Source organism: Perognathus longimembris, chromosome 28 (assembly GCF_023159225.1).
Source record: "Perognathus longimembris pacificus isolate PPM17 chromosome 28, ASM2315922v1, whole genome shotgun sequence".
In the NCBI taxonomy this organism is placed as follows: Eukaryota; Metazoa; Chordata; class Mammalia; order Rodentia; family Heteromyidae; genus Perognathus; species Perognathus longimembris.
Window position 1 is genome coordinate 37,840,887 of NC_063188.1, and position 21,095 is coordinate 37,861,981.

General features: G+C 39.0%; 2 protein-coding genes across 3 annotated transcripts in view; one reads left to right on the forward strand and one right to left on the reverse strand.

Moving 5' to 3' along the window:
- The window catches only part of Bex5 (brain expressed X-linked 5), an 851,362-nt gene that overhangs the window by 177,480 nt on the left and 652,787 nt on the right, over positions 1–21,095 (reverse strand). The window lies entirely within an intron of this gene.
- LOC125343006 (nuclear RNA export factor 5-like) overlaps positions 2,480–21,095 on the forward strand; it is a 23,271-nt gene continuing 4,655 nt past the window's right edge. Inside the window, exons 1-3 of the mRNA XM_048335338.1 lie at positions 2,480–2,525; positions 19,909–20,083; positions 20,367–20,499. Coding sequence (XP_048191295.1) covers positions 2,480–2,525; positions 19,909–20,083; positions 20,367–20,499 — 354 coding nt within the window. The remainder of the gene's footprint in view (positions 2,526–19,908; positions 20,084–20,366; positions 20,500–21,095) is intronic.

Sequence of the window (21,095 nt, forward strand, 5' to 3'; positions counted from 1 at the left end):
ATGTTGTTAATATTTAGGTATATTTATCTTGTCTTTTATCAAGGAATGAAAACGTAATTGAAATTTTGAGGTTTTATTTGTCTTTACCCCATTTCCTTTTACCTTCCAGCCCATTTTCTTATCATTAAAAGTGTATTTTATTTGTTTCCAGGAGCAAATATGAGTATTAGTCAAACCAGTGCTACAGGTCTAAGTACAAACTCCCAACATCACTTGAAGTTGATATGAAATTCCAGACACTCTCCACTTGCTAACCCAACCCTGAAATCATACTACTCCTATCTGTCTTGAATTCATCAGAACTCGTCTCATGGGCTCCGGGTAATGGGTGTATGTCTGTAATCACAACACTCGGGAGTTAGAGGCAGGAGGCTCATCAGTTTAAGATTAGCCTAGACTGCATAACAAGACCCTGTCTCAAAAAAATAATAATAATAAAGAAGGGAAAAAAAGAACTTATCTGGGGCTGGGGATATGGCCTAGTGGCAAGAGTGCCTGCCTCATATACATGAGGCCCTGGGTTCGATTCCCCAGCACCACATATACAGAAAATGGCCAGAAGTGGCTCTGTGGCTCAAGTGGCAGAGTGCTAGCCTTGAGCAAAAAGAAGCCAGGGACAGTGCTCAGGCCCAGAGTCCAAGCCCCAGGACTGGCCAAAAAAAAAAAAAGAAGAAGAACTTATCTAATGATAATGTCTATATCTATTTGCGATCAATTCCAAATATACCTTCTAGGGGTATGTTCGTTTTCCCGGTTTTAGTTCACTTCTTTCACCTTCCCTAATACCAAAACACAGTGCTCCACTGGTAATTCCTCTATATCCTCAAATTCTCTGAATCTATTCTTCATTGTCTTGTTTCACCAGAAATGAAGCTCTTCCCAGAGTATTCTATCCTTTGACTACCTAAGAAGAGCATATGATTTTTTCCTTAGTTCCACAGGACTGCAGAGCCTAAAGGTTAGGAAAGTGATCTTATTTTCCATTGCTACCTTTAAATGATTAGTTTCTTGCTTCCCCCAAACCCTCCAGTTTAGGACAGCTTATTTCACAGATTACCCTTTGTTCTTGTCATGTATCAAACTTCATCTATGACAAGCATGATGCTATGCACATTTGTAATCACAGATCTTGGGAGGTAGAGGCAGGAAGCAAACACTGTGGGGCCTTGTCTTAAAAAATTCAAATTTTCACAATTCTTGCCTCATTTCACTTAATTCTTAGAACATGGTTATTCTCAACAGTAGTTGTCCTGCCTTAATGCTTGATGAATTTATAGATGATCATTTTGATAAACTAGCCCTTTTTCTTCTTTATATATTTTTCCTCCATAGTATTGCCATTGTTGCTACCTTGGTTATTGACAAGACGAAGGGATAAGAATCAGCTCTGTACCTTAACTAAATGTTATTCCCATGGCTTGGCACACTGCAATTCTCCAGCCCAGTCTCCAGCTCAGAATCTTAATCTGAATATGAAAGCCTGCTCCCCCACCCTCTTAGGTGACAGGCGTCTAAGAGACCTGACCAGAGACTTGTTCAAATAATAGGTTCCTGGAGCCAGACCTGCACCATAAACTGGTGAAACTCTTTGAATCTTCCAGCTACCTATGAGCCCTCATCCACTACCCCTCCACCTCTTTCCCCATTACCCATGCCTCTGGTCTCCTGACTCTCCATTAAAGTTTATCTGGTCTGTTTAGGTCATTTTCTGCTCTTTATTTTAATACCTTCATGACTCAGTTTCCTAACACTGTTCCCTATATTTTATTATTGCAATTTTAACAACCCACCCATACTTTTCATTCAAGTAATCTTTTTCCTCACCTCCTGTAAGGTCCACCCTCCCTTCCCGCCCCCCAGCTCCATGCAGATGCCCCAGCCCACGTAACGTCTCAGCCCAGTACCTGCATTACCTTAGTAACTGGTGTACTTGGAGACAGCCACCTCCCCTCACCAGGCCACACCTCCCCACCCCTGCCCTAGATGAGGCATGGATGGCCTGGGGTCAGCCTTTCTTTCCAGGCATGCATCATCTCGGCCACTGACCTGCACTTCGGGAATAAACTTTTCTCTCCTGCCTGAATACCGCATGGTGTTCTTGTTCATCAGCTATGTACTTTAATAAACCTTATATATGGTCCTATACCTTACACCTCCTACTTTTCAGTTCCCTCCCTTTTGACTTTATTGCACCCTGACCAGAAGTTCCAATATATTGATGGTATCAAATTGTCATCAGATTGTCACCACTTCTTGTTCCCTTTATTATCTCTTCCTTCATTCTCTGGCTCTAATGTCATACTCAGTCTTTATAGTCTTCCTCTATCTTGTCACTGTTTTCATTTGTCTTGTTTCCTTGGAAAAATCACACAGCTGCATCCAACAGTCCTTGGAAGATCTGAACGACAGGTTCCCTTGTCCTGTCTGTCTTTACCAATGTTAAGAGGAAAATTTCAGGAGTAAATCACAGCTGGGAAGAATGGCTGAAATTGCACAGCCTGAACAAGAGGAAGATATAGATAGAGGTACTCTTCTGTGAGAAGCAAAAGCAGCTCCAGACTCTTCTGTGAGGGGAAACTGTAGTTTTTGGGTCCCCTGTGTACTTAGTCCCTTGACCACCAAGGCCACCATGTGAGGCTCATCATAGAGATTACCTCTCATTTCAGGGAAAAGTCCCACAGTTACTTCACTCTGAAGAGGCAAGTGGAAACTGTTCACAAGTTACTAGCTACTCTGGACAGAAAACAATTAAAACGGAGATAAGATAGAAAATTAGAGATAGCGATTATCCTCACGCTAGAGATGACCTACTTTCAGTCTCTTGAAAGACTTCTTTTTTTCCAATAAACTTTCCTCTCATTTTCACTTAAAAAAGACATTCTCTCAATTTGATTACTTGGAACAGCTTGTAGAACTTAAGAAACAGGCAGTTCTGCTAAGTCTAGCAAGAAGAACAAATTGAACAGGGAAGCTTAATACAAACCAGATAACACTGACAAACTACAATTCCCCAATCAAAGGTCTACTAACAAAGGTGACAGATGCTGGACATGAGATTGCTGACATAGCAAGATCGTTTTTCACATGTGTGAGGCCTGAAGCTCCCAGCTTTCTGTTAATTACAGTTAAGAAGTGGGCAGTCTTCCTCAGAAGCTTTCATCTCTGCAGAAATTGAGACAGAAGCATAGAGAAGTTACTCTGGATCCTGAAACAGTGCCAGTACCTGTGTGTCTCTGAGGATTAAAAAGTGTATGCCATTTTTGAAAAATGAGGAAAGTGCCCATATGATCTAATACAGTTTATGGGTTATGGAGCTATTCTGAGTTATGGATGTTCAATTCCAGCCATTATTACTGGGAGATCCAAGTCAATGACAAGCTTGAATGGGCCATGGAAGTTTGTAAGCGTTCCCTTTCCAGGACTGGAAAGTGTTTGCTATCAAGTCTGAATAAGTGCTGGACATTTCATTTGTAGAATGATTATGTAGAGTGTTTATGTGGCTTAATGCACTATTCTAGTCACTCTTTTTCTACAAGAAAAGTCTAGAAGGAATAGCATTTACCTGGGCTATGAATTGGATGAGATTTCCTTTTACAATCTGAATGACAGGTCTCACATTCATATTTTTAAGTTTTTTTTTTAAATACTAAAACCTTATTTGTATATTAGATGTGATTCTAAACTTATTACCTGTGTAATAACAGATGAAAATGTACTGTGATAGTTCTTAACTTCTTTTCTGCAAGTTATGGCCAGTCAGTGATGGGAATCAACTCTGTTACCATAACTCTGTTGCTCCCATGGCTTGGCACACTGACTACCCTTCCCCCAAGGGATCTTTCAGAAATTCTCCAGCCCAGTCTCCAGCCCAGAATCTTAATCTAAAAATGAAAGCCCGCTCCCCCAGCCTCTCAGGTGACAGTTGCCTGAGACCCAGGTGACTTGCACAAGCAATAGGTTCCTGGAGCCTTTGAACCCTCCAGCTACTGTGACCCTGCCCCCTAACCATTACCCCCCATCTCTACCCCCATTACAACATGCCTCTTGTCTCCTGACTCCTCAATAACCCTGGCAGCCTTCTTCAACATTCCATTAAAGTTTATCTGGTCTGTTGAGTTTATTTTCTTCTCTTTCTTTATTCTAATACCCTCTGAAAGGATATGTTTTGGCCATCCCAGGGGACCATGCAGAGATAATCACAGACAGGAGAAGAAAGTTCATAAGGAGGTTTATTAGTGGGGCCATAGTTCCCACGGGAGAGGGAGCTACATGGCGTCTGCACCTTATCCAGGTGGCAGCTTCTCTCCTGTGGGTAAAGGGGAAGTAGGTAGGTAGGTAGTAGGAGTGGCTCATTAGGTATAGGTGTATCTGGGGGCTAGTGAGAGGAGCTGAGGACCTGAGGCTAGGGAAATGCTAACACCTTCATGACTCAATTTTCTAACAGAAGTTTATACAAATGCTACAGAATCTAGCATAATTTTTTGAGGGGTGTTGAGGTTCAAACCTAGGCCTCAAACATGCTAGGCAAGTGGTCTACCACTGAGTTACACTCCTATCCCACTTTTGTTTTCATCTTGAGACAGGGTCTCACTGTGTAGCCTAGGCTGCTGGCCTGGAGCTCAAAATTCTTCTGCTGGTTTCCAAGGTGCTAGGATTATAGGAATAAGCCACTCCATCTTAGGTTGTGATTCCATAACCCAATAGAATAAACTTTGTGCAAATTCACATGCATTATACACTTTTTCTTACCTTTTTCGTTAGTACCTCAATCTCCAGATGTGTGAGAATTTATCATGGAGGAAAAGAATTCAGAAAACCACTGGATTCGTCCAAATTGTTTTTTTTTGTCTGTAGTAAGATTTTTCTCATGAGACCTTTTTTTTTTTTTTTTTTTTTTTTTTTTTTTTTTTTTTTTAGGAGAAGTGGTACACACCTGTCATCCTAAACTATGTGGGAGGCCGAGAATGGAAGGACTGAGGTTCTAGGCAAGCTCAGACAGAAAAGTCCATGACACTCCATTTCAATAGAGGAAAGCAGAACTCAGTGGTTCACACTTGTCATCCTAGCAAAGACTGGCAGCCTAACTTTGGCAGCTTGGGATCCAGGTACAGCCCAGACAGGAAATGAAACCCTATCTCAAAAATTGCTAGTAAAAAGCATGGCTGACAGCATAGCTAAATGGTAGAGCCCTTACTTAATAATCATGAAGCCCAAGTTCAAACTCAGTACCCCCTTCATCCCCCCCCCAAAAAAAACCCAAATGCATATGCTATCAACTCTACATAGATAATGAAAAGGTTTTCTTTGATGTTCTCCTCTGATCTCATTCATACCTCAGAAAAACTACATTAGCAGTGTGATAGCCTACTAGCTGTGGTTTCCAGTCTTCTATTTTGGAATCATTTGAGGAGTTTACTTTACCCCAACTCAATGGTCTGCTGCTAAATGTTTTCAAACTTGCTTTGCAGGAGTGGAAGGTGATTTCCATGTCTGTAGCATACACACGTCTTTTATGACTGATATCAGCATACTGGTTTAAGTAATGAAATCACTCAGTTGGCAAAACTCCTAAGAATTTTATAATCAGTTACCATGAGCTAGTAGGAGTTAGCTTCAGCACATCACTACTTCAACCCCCTTGCATCTGCAATGATGGAGTAAAAAAAAAAAAAGAGAACAGGTCCAAGGCAAATTTGCCCTACAGAGTGCTTGCTGGGTTTGTAATAGTATAATCTTGGGAAATATCTGTTCTTCAATTTTCTTAAACTGTAATCTGAGGATATTTGCTGTATCTGTTTCACAGCATAATTTTGGGAATCAGAGGAATTTATGTAAAACACAGAAGATCAGGTGTGAAACACCTAGTAGATTAGTTTTATTTTCTAATTTTTTTCTTCATGTCAACTAAAAAGTCTAAACTTAACTATGGCTACCATTTTAATATTAATTTTTTTGTGTATATGAGGTGACCTAATGCAACTCAGAGATTCTAAGCTGGAAAGAATTGAAAATGGGCTTAGATTAATAATATTATAACTGAGAACAAATACGAATTTTAATTAAAACTAAAATTTATGTTATGTTGTATTCCATTATGATAAAGGATAGAGAGGGCTAGTGTACATTTAATCAGTGAAATACATTTCCTGTTCACCAATATTTAGAATGAAGGTAAAAGGTGCCAAAGGTGGTTGCTTTCATAAATACTAAAGGCATAAATTTATATTGTGAAATGAATTTCTGAATGACAAACTAAAGATTCAGGTTCATTGTTCACACCATTTTTTAAATATATATATTTTTTTGGCCAGTCCTGGGCCTTGAACTCAGGGCCTGAGCGCTGTCCCTGGCTTCTTTTTGCTCAAGGCTAGCACTCTGCCACTTGAGCCACAGCGCCACTTCTGGCCGTTTTCTGTATATGTGGTGCTGGGGAATTGAACCCAGGGCCTCATATATACGAGGCAAGCTCTCTTGCCACTAGGCCATATCCCCAGCCCCTGTTCACACCATTTTTGTGTGTGTGTGCCAGTACTGGAGCTTGAACTTGGGGCCTCATGTTGTTCCTGAGCTTTTTTTCTAGAGACTGACACTCTACCAGTTGAGCTACATTTCCACTTTGGGCATTTTTTTTTGGCTAATCCTGGAGCTTGAACTCAGGGCCTGAGCATTGTCCCTTGCTTCTTTTTGCTCAAGGCTAGCATTCTGCCACTTGAGCCACAGAGCCACTTCTGGCCGTTTACTATATATGTGGTGCTGAGGAATTGAACCTAGGGCTTCATGTATGAGAGGCAAGCACTCTAGCCGCTAGGCCATATTCCCAGCCCTCACTTTGGGCATTTTTTGATGATTAATTGGAGATAATGTCTATGGGATTGACTGCTTTTCGTGACTTTGAACCATGATCCTCAGGTCTCAGCCTCCTGAGTAGCTAGGATGACAGGCATGAGCTACTGACGATTGTGATGCATGTATTTGTTTATATTCATACATATTTATATGTGATGAAACACTGATGGCCAATTATTAGCTATTGATCACCATTTATTGACTATTGATTATTAATTACCAATTACTAGTTATCTGTTAATGATCATTGATTATTAATAATCAATTATTGGTTTTAATTGGTGTTTATATGTTACTTACATATTTTAAGGTAGATAAACACCTTTCACATATATAGAAATATGAATTTATTTATAGCATCTATCTCTTTTTTGGGGGGGTTATAAAAGCCCCTTTATAAAGCCATTTTAAACAAAACAAGAGAGTTTACCAAAGGGAAGAAAAGATACATAAAAAGAATAATTTGCTCCATATGTCCCCAAAAGAGGGAGGAAAAAATAAAGGGACAATGCCAACATAGAGCATATATCTTTTGATCCTAATGAAGGAATCATATAGATCAAAGATGTAGAATGATTTCATAGTATAAACATACATTGTTTACTCTCTTATTTGTTATTAGTTGAACTTATTGAAACACTAAAAATATCCAAGAAAAGTTAGCAAACATTAACCAGCTTAGAAAACATTTCATACATTACTTCTTTTTTTTTTTTTTTTGGCCAGTCCTGGGCCTTGGACTCAGGGCCTGAGCACTGTCCCTGGCTTCTTCCCGCTCAAGGCTAGCACTCCGCCACTTGAGCCACAGCGCCCCTTCTGGCCGTTTTCCATATATGTGGTGCTGGGGAATCGAACCTAGGGCCTCGTGTATCCGAGGCAGGCACTCTTGCCACTAGGCTATATCCCCAGCCTCATACATTACTTCTTAATAAAAAAAAAAAACAGAAAATTTCAAGGGGAGAATAGTAGAGAGGGTAAAATTGATTGTAACATATTGTAAACATTGATAGAAATGTAACAATGAAATTTCCCTCATATAATTTCCCTCATATAACAAGCTAATAAAAAATAGAAAATTCTAAATCTTTTGTTGTTTTTAAGACAAGGTCTTACTGTAGGGTCTAGGGTGGGGTCAAACACACAATTTTTTTGCCTCAGCCTTTTGAGTACTGGGATTCAAATCTTGTGCCACTATGTTCACACTCATATATGCATGGTTCCCTTCATGTTCACTCAGGGTTTGGATATTGTGTTGGAAGACAGGGACCCATTAAGGGACTGCTGCCTGGGAGTATAAAAAAAGTTTCTGGCCAGGTTTCAGTGGCTCATGCCTGTAATCCTAGCCACTGGGTATATTGAGATGTGAGAATTTTGGTTCAAAATCAACCTGAGCTGTTAAATCTGTGAGACTCATCTCCAATCAAGTGGTAGAGTACTAGATTTGTGCACAAAAGCTAAGAGACATCATCTAATCCCTTCAATCAAGCCCCAGGACAGGCACACAAAAAATGTGACTGCCATCAGCTAACCACAAGTCTCTCTCATTCCTTCCTCCTCTTTCATTGCCTCCCTCTTGAAAAGGTTTTGATCCTGCAATTTATAGATACAATATTTTGGCTGTGACCACCAGGGGAGAAACTTCCATATAACTTAAAAAAAATTATAAGTTCCTTTATATATCTCAGGTTAGCACTAGTATGACTTCTCTGAGATGAAGTGGTGTTACTTAAGATTTTTTCTGTTAATTTACACTTAAGTAAATACCACATATTGTTTACTAAAGCTAATTGTGGTGAGATCATGCTCATTCAGTAGACCCTGGGTCCAGTGCTTTCATTTTTTATGTAGCATATGAATTCCCCCCTCCCACACACCAGCTAGCCGGGTATGACACCGCTTGGAGAGCTTCTTGGAGGAAAAAGATCTACTAATTATGCAGTCTTCTTGAGTTTTTTCAAAAGAACACAATGTATTTCAGCAGAGATAGTGGAAGTTAAGAGACCTCTTTGTAATAACAAATAATTGAGTTCCAGGCCAACATTGTAACTGTTTGCAGAAAGCCCTCCTGGCTATTTGGCTACTATGCAACTTAGGGGGCATTAAAAGGAAATGTGAAGTCTTCCATGACCCCCACTCTGGTGTTGTCTTCTCTATGACCCTGGAGGAACGACTTCCTGTATAGACTCCATTTTGATTGTGTGCTCTTAACCAAGTGGTTTGGGGCTTGCTCTCACCGCCTCAGCAGCACTTCTGGATTTTCTCCTATCCCTCGAGGTGCAGACTACACATACGCATCTCACGAAATCTCTGTAAGGGTATCTGTGACTGGGTACTGCTTTCCATACACACCATGGGTGAGTTGCTCAGCTCGAGGACCAAGCGATTCTTAATCCCTCCCCCACCCAGTAAAACACAGACCCAGGTGGTAAGCTGCTGGGCTATTTTCCACTCTCTTCAGAGCATGGTTCTGTATGGATATAGTTAAAATGTACCTCTAGTTTAAAGAGGATTTTTTTCCTTCCTTCCTTCCTCCTTCCCTTCCTTCCTCACTTCTTCCCTCCCTCCCTCTTTCCTTTTTGCCGATCTAGGGGCTTGAACTCAGGTCCTGGGAGCTGTCTCTGAGCCTCTTTGTGCTCAAGACTAGCACTCTACCTACTTGAGCCACAGCTCCACCTAGGGCTTTTTCTAAGTAGTTTACTGGAGATGACCACCACACTGAATTATCTACAGGGGCTGGCTTCTAAAGACTATCCTCAGGTCTCAATCTCCTTACTAGTTAGGATTACAGGCATGAGCTACTGGCACCCAACTATTGAAGGTTATAATTCTTTTCAGGGTTAAGGAAGACTGCCTAACATGGTCACGTGGTGCGGTGTGGTGAGGCATGGTGAGGATGGGTAATTAAATATTATTATTTTTTGCTGGTCCTGCGGCTTGAAGTCAGGGCCAGCACACTGTTCCTGAGCTTCTTTTGCTCAAGACTACTGCTCTACTACTTGAGCTATAGCGCCACTTCAGGCTGTTTTTGAGTAGTTTGTTGGAGATGAGAGCCTCATGCATTTTCATGTCTGGGTTGGCTTCTCAGTGGGGCTCAGATCTCCGCCTCCTATGTAGCTAGGATTACAGGCCTGAGCCTCCAGCTCCCAGCTGAAATGAACATTCTTAAAATTTCTATTAAGGGTAGGGAGGGGCACAGAACTCACAAATGCCTATTAATAGTAACCATAGTAAATTCTGCTACTTGTATAGGTTTTTGGAATCTGGATTTACACCCCAGCAGATGATACATTCTGAAATGTTGGTTTGGTTGTTATAGGTAGTCTTTTTTCTAGTACAAACTGCTACTGAAATTATTTTAAATGTTTATTTAACCGGAAGTTTGTTTATTTGGCATTGAGGTTCATAAAAACAATTTCCCAGCACTGTGGGTTTATGCATTCTATGAATTTTTACTGTGGATATTTTTTCCGTGTATCTATCTTTTCTTGCTGTGTATTTTGGTTGCATAGTACAAAATGCATGCAAATTGGTTTTATTAACATAATCATATTGAAATTGAACCTTTTATTTTGAGTTAGCCTTTTTCTCTAGTACTATTTTTACTTAAAAGTGCATTTTTTTCTTCTAGTGGTTATATCAGCTTCCAGTTGCCCAGTGTTTCATTGGTATACCTTTTGCCTATTTTTTCATTCATTGTATTTTTTGTGTGTCCTTTTAAGCAGCATCTTACTGAAATAATGCTTTTTGTCTGCTCTTAAAATCTAGTCAAGTGTGTGAATGCAATTGCATGTGCATGTTTTATTGGGGATGGAACCCAAAGCCTGTGGATGAAAAACATGTATCATATCATTAAGCTATACCCTAGCCCAAGATTTCTGCTTTTTAATTTGAAATATTCAGTCCATTTACAAGTAATTTCAGACATAATTTGGGTTAACTATTCTCTTTTAATATACACCTTACCATTATTTTCCTGTCATTTATTCACACTTCTTTTGCAATATTTTTAAAGGACTGAATTTTTACCTCATTTAGGTTAATTGTGAAATATTCCTTTGCTGTTTTTGTAGACTTTACGCTTACGATAAACAGGTACTCTTGCTGGGGATATGGCCTAGTGGCAAGAGAGCTTGCCTCGTATATATGAGGCCCTGGGTTCAATTCCCCAGCACCACATATACAGAAAACGGCCAGAAGTGGCGCTGTGGCTCAAGTGGCAGAGTGCTAGCCTTGAGCAAAAGGAAGCCAGGGACCGTGCTCAGGCCCTGAGTTCAAGGCCCAGGACTGGCCAAAAATAAAAAATAAAAATAAATAAACAGGTACTCTGGGAAAGTGAAGGAAGGAGTGATTGTCCCAAATAGAACTGTATTGATTATCTACCTAGCTTGTGAAATGGTAACCCCACTGTACAAGACCTTAATAAAAACAATAAAATTATATTTAAAAAGATAAACATGTGCATTTTTGCTGGGCACTGGTGGCTTACACTTGTAATCCTAGTTGTTCAGGAGGCTGAGATATGAGAATTGAGGTTCAAAGACAGCCTAAGCAGGAATATCTCTGAGATGCTTCTCTCTAGTTAGCTAGTGTAGAGCCAGAAATGGAGCTCAAGTGGTAGAGAGCCAGCTTTGAATGAAAAAGCTAAGCAATAGCACCCAGACCCTGAGTTCAAGCCCCAGTACCAACACAAAAAACACATGTGCCTTTGACATACATACATTCGTATTTCTGCATTTCATTTGAAGACAGATACATCACAACATTATCTCTTAATGCCCCTCCTGATTTACTGTTGTGCATTTCAATTTTATAATGCCTCAGTATTTCTTGTTTTTTAAAAATTTTTATGTTATCTTGAAAAAATATTCCTGCATTATTTTCTTCCCTCTATGACCAAGCAAACATGATTTCTTTACTGTATCCCCATTTTTTTCTGTAGCATCAGTCATTTTATATCTCCATACATCAGTCTGTAAATTTTTTTCAAACTCTTTTCCCAAATCCCATCTATTTCTCTTTTCAGGTATATAAGTTACTGTATTTTTCAATTCTTGAAATTTGTTGTACTTTGGAATTTACAACATCTTTAATCTTTTATATTCTTGACAATAATGTTATTATGGGAATGAACAGGAGTTCTACACGGTTAGCTTTTTTTTGTTTGTTTTGCCTTAGGGCTTGAACTCAGGGCCTGAGCACAGTCCATGGCTTCTTTTTGCTCAAGGCTAGCACTCTACTGCTTGACCTACAGCGCGACTTCTGGCCTTTTGCTATACATGTGGTGCTGAGGAATCGAACCCAGGGCTTCATGTATATGAGGCAAGCTCTTTACCACTAGGCCATTTTCCCAGCCCCACATGGTTAATTTGTTTTGCTTTTCATTAATTTATTTTTGTTTACCTCAAAATCATTCATCTCCTTCCTCACTTACATTTTTCAGGGAACATAATATGTTTTAGATTTTATTTACTTTGGTTATAGGTTGGAGTTATCTGTCTGCAGGGGCCAGCTTTTTTTTTCTGTCAACCTGCTAACTGTGCACCCACTACTGCCTCCATTGCACTGTGGGTGGTGAGGAGTGGCGAAAAGCCAGGAAGCCTGAGCTACTGAGGTCCCTGCACACTTGCTGCGACCTGAGGCCCCAAAACTGGTATTGGTTGGAGGTAGCAGGCTCTGGGACTCACACCCTCTCTATATATACATATATCTATAATATTTATGTATATAGTCTGTATCTCTATATAATCTATATCTATGTCTATAATTTATATCTATGTGATATCTACATATGTACTTTATAGAGATGTATATATTACCTATCTATCTATCTATCTATCTCACAATTTAATCTTGGCTACTCAGGAGGCCGAGATCTGAGGATTGTGGTTCAAAGCCAGCATGGGCAGGAAAATTTGTGAGATTCTTATCTCCAATTAACAGTCAAAAATAAAAGCCAGAAATGGAGCTGTGGCCCACGTGGTAGAGCACTAATCAAGCTCAGAGACAGAGCCCAGGCTCTGATTTGAAGCCCCAGGACTGGCTCATGTGTAGGTGCACATGCATGTGCACACATACACACGCACACGTACACACACACACACAACCACATTGAGGAGATTGCAGTGAAGTATTTGTTGACAGTAGTGCCTAAATTCAGTGCATAAATACTGCTCTAAAAAATAGAGGATTTTCAGTGTGAAACCTCAAAAAAAAAGTTTAAATCATACAATTATCAAAGTTATTTTTTTGACATTACATTTTATTTTATTTTATTTTTTCAAATTTTTATTATCAAACTGATGTACAGAAAGGTTACAGTTTCATATGTTAGGCACTGGATACATTTCTTGTACAGTTTGATACCTTGTCCCTCATACCCTCCTCCCTCCTCCCCCTTTCCCTCCCCCCCCCCCACGGAGGTGTTCAGTTCACTTACACCAAACAGTTTTGCAAGTATTGCTTTTGTAGTTGCTTGTCTTTTTTTTACCCTGTGTCTCTCAAATTTGGTATTCCCTTTCAATTTCCTACTTCCAATACCAGTATACACGGTTTCCAATATACTCAGATAAGATTACAGATATAGTGTAGGTACAACCACAGGAAGGTGATACAAGAACATCATCAATAATAGAAGCTACAGGTACACATAGGACGTTGAAAGTAGTTACAACTGTTTCCATCAGTCAAAGTTATTTATGTAAATTTTTGGAGAATAATTTGGAGGCAATGAGAATGTAAATAATGCCCTTGGAATCCCAGATCTATATAGAGGAAAAAAATGATATATTTCAAATGAGAAATGTACAAAATAATTAAAATGGGGTTTTCTTAGCTGCCTTGGTTTACTTAGCTCTTAAGAAAAACAAAAACGTCCCCAAGTTTTGCTTTTTTCATGTTTACTTTTTGACACTGAATATTTACCAAAAACAAATGAAAAACAGAAGACCAGGCCCCATCTCTTTAATCTTAATGGTGTTGAGATAACTAATCTGAATTTCTGACCCGTGGAGGGCTAACCTATTTCCAGTTTACCCACATTCCCTGTCACAGCCATCTGTTGACGGCCCCTATCTAAGCCTGAGTAGTTTGCTCCTTACTTACCCACATAAGCTGCCTTTGTTAGGTCCAAATCCATATTTTATGTTCTTAGGACCACGAATAGATATTTAGCATAAATTCCCAGCATTTCAGCATCTTATATTTCTCCACGGGAATTATTAATGTGGTAGAAAAAAGCAGCCTCTAAGTGTAAGACTACTTTGGGGGCCAGGAGTCTTCTTCATTTGTTCCCAATCATGACAAAATACATCATACGTTCTTTCTTTAACTTTTTAAAAGTCACTTTCCACACTTTTCCAGATGTTATCATTTGGATGTTTGATCCAGTTTAGCAAGTTTTTCATTGTTGGAAGCAAAACTAAATTTATTATCTTTTTTAAATGCTTAGCTTGACATAGTCCTTGTTATTATATCTTCATTCCTGTATCTTTCTAATATTTACAAACAAGAAAATATGTAATGTGCTTTTCCCAAAGCTCTCTGTCTGCATTTGGGTAGCATACATTTGATACCTTGGATGTTTGTTATTCTAATCATATTACCATTATTGGTTCTCATGCTCCCATCCTTCATGATTTTCCCAATGGTTTATGAGATGCTCAGGTATTTTCCAGCTTTCAGCCCTTCTCTGAGATTTCAGTCACTCTCCTAAAAATAAATTTTGAATAATTTTCTCTTCACCTTGCTCCTGACTTACATGAATATTTGTCATTTTGTCACACAGTTATTACATGAAAACAGTGGAAATGTACATAGAATATGTGTACAGTATTATCTTACCTTTATAGCATTGCTTATAGTAGCAAAAGCTCGAAAACCTTATTAAATTTTGAAGTTTTATTATTAGTTTGTGACAGTTCAAATAAATAAAATGATAATTTAGTGTATAAATAATATTAAACTCAGAAATTATTATTTAGGTATTTAAAAATGTGAAAAATACACATTTTGGACTAACATTGTTTTTGTGATACTGTGGACTGAATCTAAGGCCTAGAAAATACTCTTATCAGTTGAGGTACACTCCCAGCCTTTTCGCTTTTTTTTTTGGCCAGTCCTGGGGCTTGGACTCAGGGTCTGAGCACTGTCCCTGGCTTCTTCTTGCTCGAGGCTAGCACTCTGCCACTTGAGCCACAGCGCCACTTCTGGCCATTTTCTGTATATGTGGTGCTGGGGAATTGAACCCAGGGCCTCATGTATGCGAGGCAAGCACTCTTGCCACTAGGCCATATCCCCAGCCCCTTTTCGCTTTTTTTATATACTGTTTTGGAGACAGAGTCTCCATAACCGTAAAAGTACCTGGGATTGTGTATTGCACAGCTTAATAATATTATTCTTTCCTGATATTTCAACTCAGTGAAGCTCAACCATCAGTTCTTGCTCTGGTAAATAAGCAATCTTTATTTTTCAGGACAGCTTTAAAGGAAAACCATATTCATCCAGTAAATGATAAAACTCATATATACTTCTATGTCTTAAACTTATTGAATGGAAACAGTAGGTTACAGATATTTTAGCATATGATAATGTTTTGGAAGTATGTCTGTTTTTATACATAAAATATCCAAATACTTTACAAGCATACAACACTAGTATTCCAAATCACTTCTTTTGGTTCCTTTATGCCTCTTTTAATTTATTTCATTTTTATTTTTATTTACTGTTGATTTTTTTGCCAGTCCTGCATCTTGAATTCAGGGCCTGAGGACTGTCCCTGGCTTCTTTTTGCTCAAGGATAGCACTCTACCACTTGAGCCACAGCACCACTTCGGCTTTTTCTGGCAAGCACTCTACAACTAAGCCAAATTCCCATCCCCTACTATTGATTTTTTGCTGGTCCTGAGGCATGAACTCAGGCCCTGGGCACTGTCCTTAAGCTGTTTTGCTCAATGCTAGTACTCTACCAATTGAGCCATAGCACCACTTCTTGCTTTTTCTGAGTAATTCATTGGAGATAAGCGTCTTGTGAATTTTCCTGATTGGGCTGGCTTCAAACTGCAATCCCCAGATCTCACCATCCTGTGTAGCTAGGATTACAGGTGTGACCCACCAGCACCCAGATTAATTTACTTCTTATTTGCTTATTTTTTCCAGTCCTGGAGCTTGATCTCAGGGCCTGAGCACTGTCCCTGGCTTCTTTTTGCTCAAGGCTAGCACTCTGCCAACTTGAGCCACAGCACCACTTCTGGCCTTTTCTATAGTGGTGCTGAGGAATCGAACCCAGGGCTTCATGTATACGAGGCAAGCACTCTTGCCATTAGGCCATATTCCCAACTTTTAATTTAGTTTTTAAAGAAAGTTAATTCCACATAGGGAAAGAAGAAATTAAACTATCCCTACTCGACCCCCCAAAAAAACCCACTCCCAAACTCCTAGAATTAATAAACCATTTTTGCAAAGTATCAAGATACAAAATCCACAGAAATCAGTAGCATTTCTGTACACGAATAATGTACAAGCAGAAAAGGAAATTATGAAAACAACCCCATTCACAATAGCTAAAAATAGAATAAAATATCTAGGAATTAACCTAACCTAACCAAAGATGTAAAGGATCTATTTAGTGAAAACCATAAAAATATAAAGGGAGAAATCAAAGAGGACACCAGGAAATGGAAAGACCTTTCATGCTCATGCATAGGTAGAATCAATATTGTGAAAATGGCCATACCGCCGAAGATGATATACAAATTCAACACAATCCCCATCAAAATCCCAATGGCATTCTTTACTGAAATACAGAAAACATTCCCAAAATTCATATGGAATTACAAAAGACCTATAATAGCCAAAGAAACTCTAGGCAAAAGAAATAGTGCAGGAGGTATCACAATACTGGATTTCAAGCTTTATTACAGAGTCATCATTAAAAAAACAGCTTGGTACTGGCACAAAAATAGACCCAAAGATCAATGGAATAGATTAGAAGACCCAGAAATAAAACTACATACTTACAGCCAGCTGATATTTGACAAAGGAGCCAAAGACATAAAATGGAAAAAACAGCCTTTTCAACTATTGGTGCTGGGAAAACTGGGCAGCTACATGCAGAAAACCCAAAGTGGATCCCAGCCTGTCACCATGCACATACATCAACTCAAAATGGATTAAAGACTCATTATACAACCCCAAACTCTGAAAGTACTACTGGACAGAGTAGGAGAGACACTATAACTCATAGGCACAGGCACAAACTTGCTGAGCCAAGTTCCAGGGGCACAGCAGTTTGGAGAGAGACTTGACAAATGGAACTACATTAAAAAGTGTGCACAGCTAAAGACATAACTACTAAACTAGAAAGACAGCAAACCAATTGAGAAAAGAGCTTCACTAGCAATTCAACAGACAAAGGCCTAATATCCATCATACACATGGAGCTCAAGAAGCGAATCACTCCAAAGCCTAATAAACCAATCAGGCAAGGGAGCTAAAGAGAGACTTCACAGAAGAAATAAAAATGTCAAAGAAACATATATGGAAATGTTCAGCATCCCTGACAGTAAAGGAAATACAAATAAAAACAACTCTGAGGTACCACCTTACCCAGTCAAAATGGCCTATACTTTGAACTCAGGCAACAACAAATGCTGGAGGGGATGTGGAGAAAGAGGAATCCTACTGCACTGCTGGTGAGAATGTAAACTAGTACAAGCACTCTGGAAAGCAATCTGGAGACTCCTCCTATGACAAAGCCACCTGCACTCTCATGTTAATTGCTACACTGCTCACAATAGCTAAGATATGGGAACAACTCAGATGCCCACTACAGATGAATGGAACCAAAAAATGTGGTATATATATACAATGGAATTCTACACAGCTATTAGAATGATAAAATAATGGCATTCTCAGGGAAATGGACAGGACCAGAACAAATCATGTTGAGTAAGACAAGCCAAGAACAGAGACAAATGGTGCATGGTTTCCCTGATATACCAGTGTTAGAATCAAATTGTAAAGAGATATGGCAAAACAAACAGGACCCAAGATAGCAATACACAGTGAGACAAATAAAGGACAGTCTTGGGAGAAATGCACCAAAAAGTAAGACCTAAGCACTACATCATATGTATCTAAAGAACATATATACTTCATAGGTACCTAAAGACTGAAAAGAACTCCAACGATAAGGAAACAAAGGACCTCTTCTTAGTCTTATAGTATTTAGAGGACCCTATATTCTCTACCTCACATATGGTGCACATCTTAAAGAAGCTGGGAGGAGGGCACAGAATGAGTGGAAAGCAGGTGAAAAAAATATAGTAAAGGGAGTCCAGCACCTGCAATGAACACTGATGAGAGCAAACTAAGCAACTTAAGGGCAGCAGGGGGAGGGAAGAAATGAGAGAAAACGAAGGAACAGATTATACTAAGCAAAAGGAAAGAAATGTACATATCACTTGACCTGGAAGAAATTGTTTTATTGTTAATGTTCATAGAGTTCTTAAGCATTGTAGACTATAATGATGATGTCCATCATTGGGAAGGTTAAAAAATGATGAAAGCAGGGGGGAAAGTTGGGGGAGGGAAGATGGGAGAAAAATGAAGGGGGTAACAAGTATGGCAAGAAATATACTCACTACCTTAAGTATGTGACTGTAAACCCTCTGTACATCATCTTAATAAAAAAAAGAAAGTTAATGACTGGTCATGCATTTGGTCATTTATGTATGTGATGGTACTAGGGTTGAACTCAAGTGTCTTGCTAAGAAGAGATGTGCTCTACCACGTGATATGTGCAATACAATTAATACAATAAAAAGTTTTATTTAGCATATTTAAAATAGTCTACCCAATAGCAGTATATATTTTTCCTTTCACATTCCTTGTAATATTCAAAGTCATTTCTGAGGTTATCATGAAACTAAAACAGAAAGTATTTTTCTTTTTATTCATAGATTAAAGAAAATTGCAAAAAAAAGAGAACACAATATTCATAAACACAAATTATCATACTTGGGCCGTTAAAACTCAGTAAATTTTGTAAGAACTAAAATCATACAAAGTATGTTCTCTGATCATTGAAAAATCTCTAGACATTGAGAGTTGCAGCTGACATGGAACATTTCATTTTATTGTTCAGATGCTTTCATTAAAGAGTATAGGTTAGAAATGTCTTATGAAGTAAAAGACATTTCAAAGCACCTCAGAATAAAAAATCACTCTGGGTAATTCCAGCAGAGTACTATTGAGGACAAGGTTAGAAGTAGGACAACAGTTCAGGAGGTCACCACACCAGCCTATCCTATCATTAAAACTTATACTAGAAAAAGAAGTAGTAGCCGGGTGCTGGTGGCTCATGCCTGTAATTCTAGCTACTCACGAGGCTGAGATCTGAGGATCGTGGATCAAAGCCAGCCTGGGCAGGAAAGTCTGTGAAACTCTTATCTGTAGTTAATCACCAGAAAACTGGAAGTAGTGCTTTGGCTCAAAGTGGTAGGTCATTAAGCCTTGCGCTGAAGAACTCAGGAACAGTGCCCCAGGCCCAGAGTTCAAGCCCCATGACAGACAAAAAAAAAGAAGTACTGTTTCCTGGTTCTTAATGAAATCAAAGCAATTTAATAGGTGATTAAATTTGGGAAGTATAAAGGAGAATTCCTAGATAGAAAATCCATAAGGATATAGAAAAGCTGGGTAATATAATTAATACTGAAGGTTATGTGAGGTTATTAAGATTAGAGGCATGAAAGAAGGGAAAAATTCAGATGCTTTCTTGATTATGGTATTAAGACTAGCCCTTCAATACTCACACATCTCTTATTTGTATAACTCTGCTCTGCTTTTTGAAAGGTTCAACATAGTTGCTTCCTCCTGATTGTACCCCCTGTAATATAAGGCTCTCATGTCTAAGCAGGCAGAGGAGTTTGAGTTCTGATATTTGTGTATTTAGTTCCATAGGACAGATTGGCATTTTGATTGCTATACAAATGTTACCTCATGACTTATTTCATAGTAAGCGGACCATTGATGTGTCCCAAAATGTATTTTTCTTCTCAATTTCAGCATCCAACAATAGTGGTAACCTTATCCAAGAAAAGGAGAAAGATGGTGATTCTTTCCAGGAGAATTCAGGTGAAGAAAACCTTCATTATGAACATGAAGGGCATGAGAATCCATCTTCAGATCTTCAGGAAGATGATGGAAACAAGAAAATCCCTGAGGACCATGAAATAAGAAAGTAAGTGAGAGGCAGCCTGGGTGGCATGTAGCCAGCCCTGAGTCTGTGCAACCCTTCACTCTCTGTAGTTGTCTTTTTTCTCCCTTTTCCTCCTCCTGCTGCTCCTCTTCCTGCTTTCCTTCTCCTCCTCTGTCTCCTGTCTGTGGAAGAGTAAAGTGGAATAACAGCAGAGGGGACCTAATTGTAGGTCTGGCTGCCAGTGAATTGACACTGTATTAAAGATTTTGTGACATTTTCATTCATTTTTAGATACCTTTCTTTTAGATCCTTTCTTCCTTTACAGCAAACTCGATACCTTAGAACTCAACAGTGAGACTAGGCAATGTTATGATGAATCCCAGGATGATGATTCTCCACAGAAGGAAATGAAAGATAATGCACAGGAGTGCAACCAGGAGGACTGGTTCAAGATCACAGTGAGTGGTTTCACAATATGTAAGGAATATACAGGAGGGGGAAGTTGTTTTGATTGTACCTAAGGAGATTCTATGGAAGAAAATTTAAATGGAACACAGTGACTGAGAGAAGTTGTAGGAAGAAGGAAAAGGTAGAAACAGCTAGCAAGATGAAGCAGCTCTCCACCAGATTCCTCTATTTGCTTCAAAGTGACAGGTCTTTTACTTTCTGAAATTCTTATCAGATGAATTTCAGAATAAAAATGCAATAGTGTAGACTCAAGATGGACAGAAGTTTGAAACAGGTAGAATCTCCTAGAATCTTATAAAAGTGAGGTCATTTTGAAAAGCTGAATTTCATTATTTGGAAGGCAAGTATTTCCATAAGGAAGATACTGGGAGTTCTGTGTTTTGCAAAAGAGAAGAAAGTGGGGAGGAAGGAAAGAGGGAAGAAGGGAGGAAACGAAGGAAAGAAATGATGTTAATTGCAATTATTCCCACAAGTATTTTCAAATGCAGTCGGCTAAAATAAAACACTTCCTCCTTACTTTCATATTGTTTTCCTTCTCTTTATACCTCTTCTTGCTCTTCTTTCTGCCCTTTAGGTCCCTGGTGGG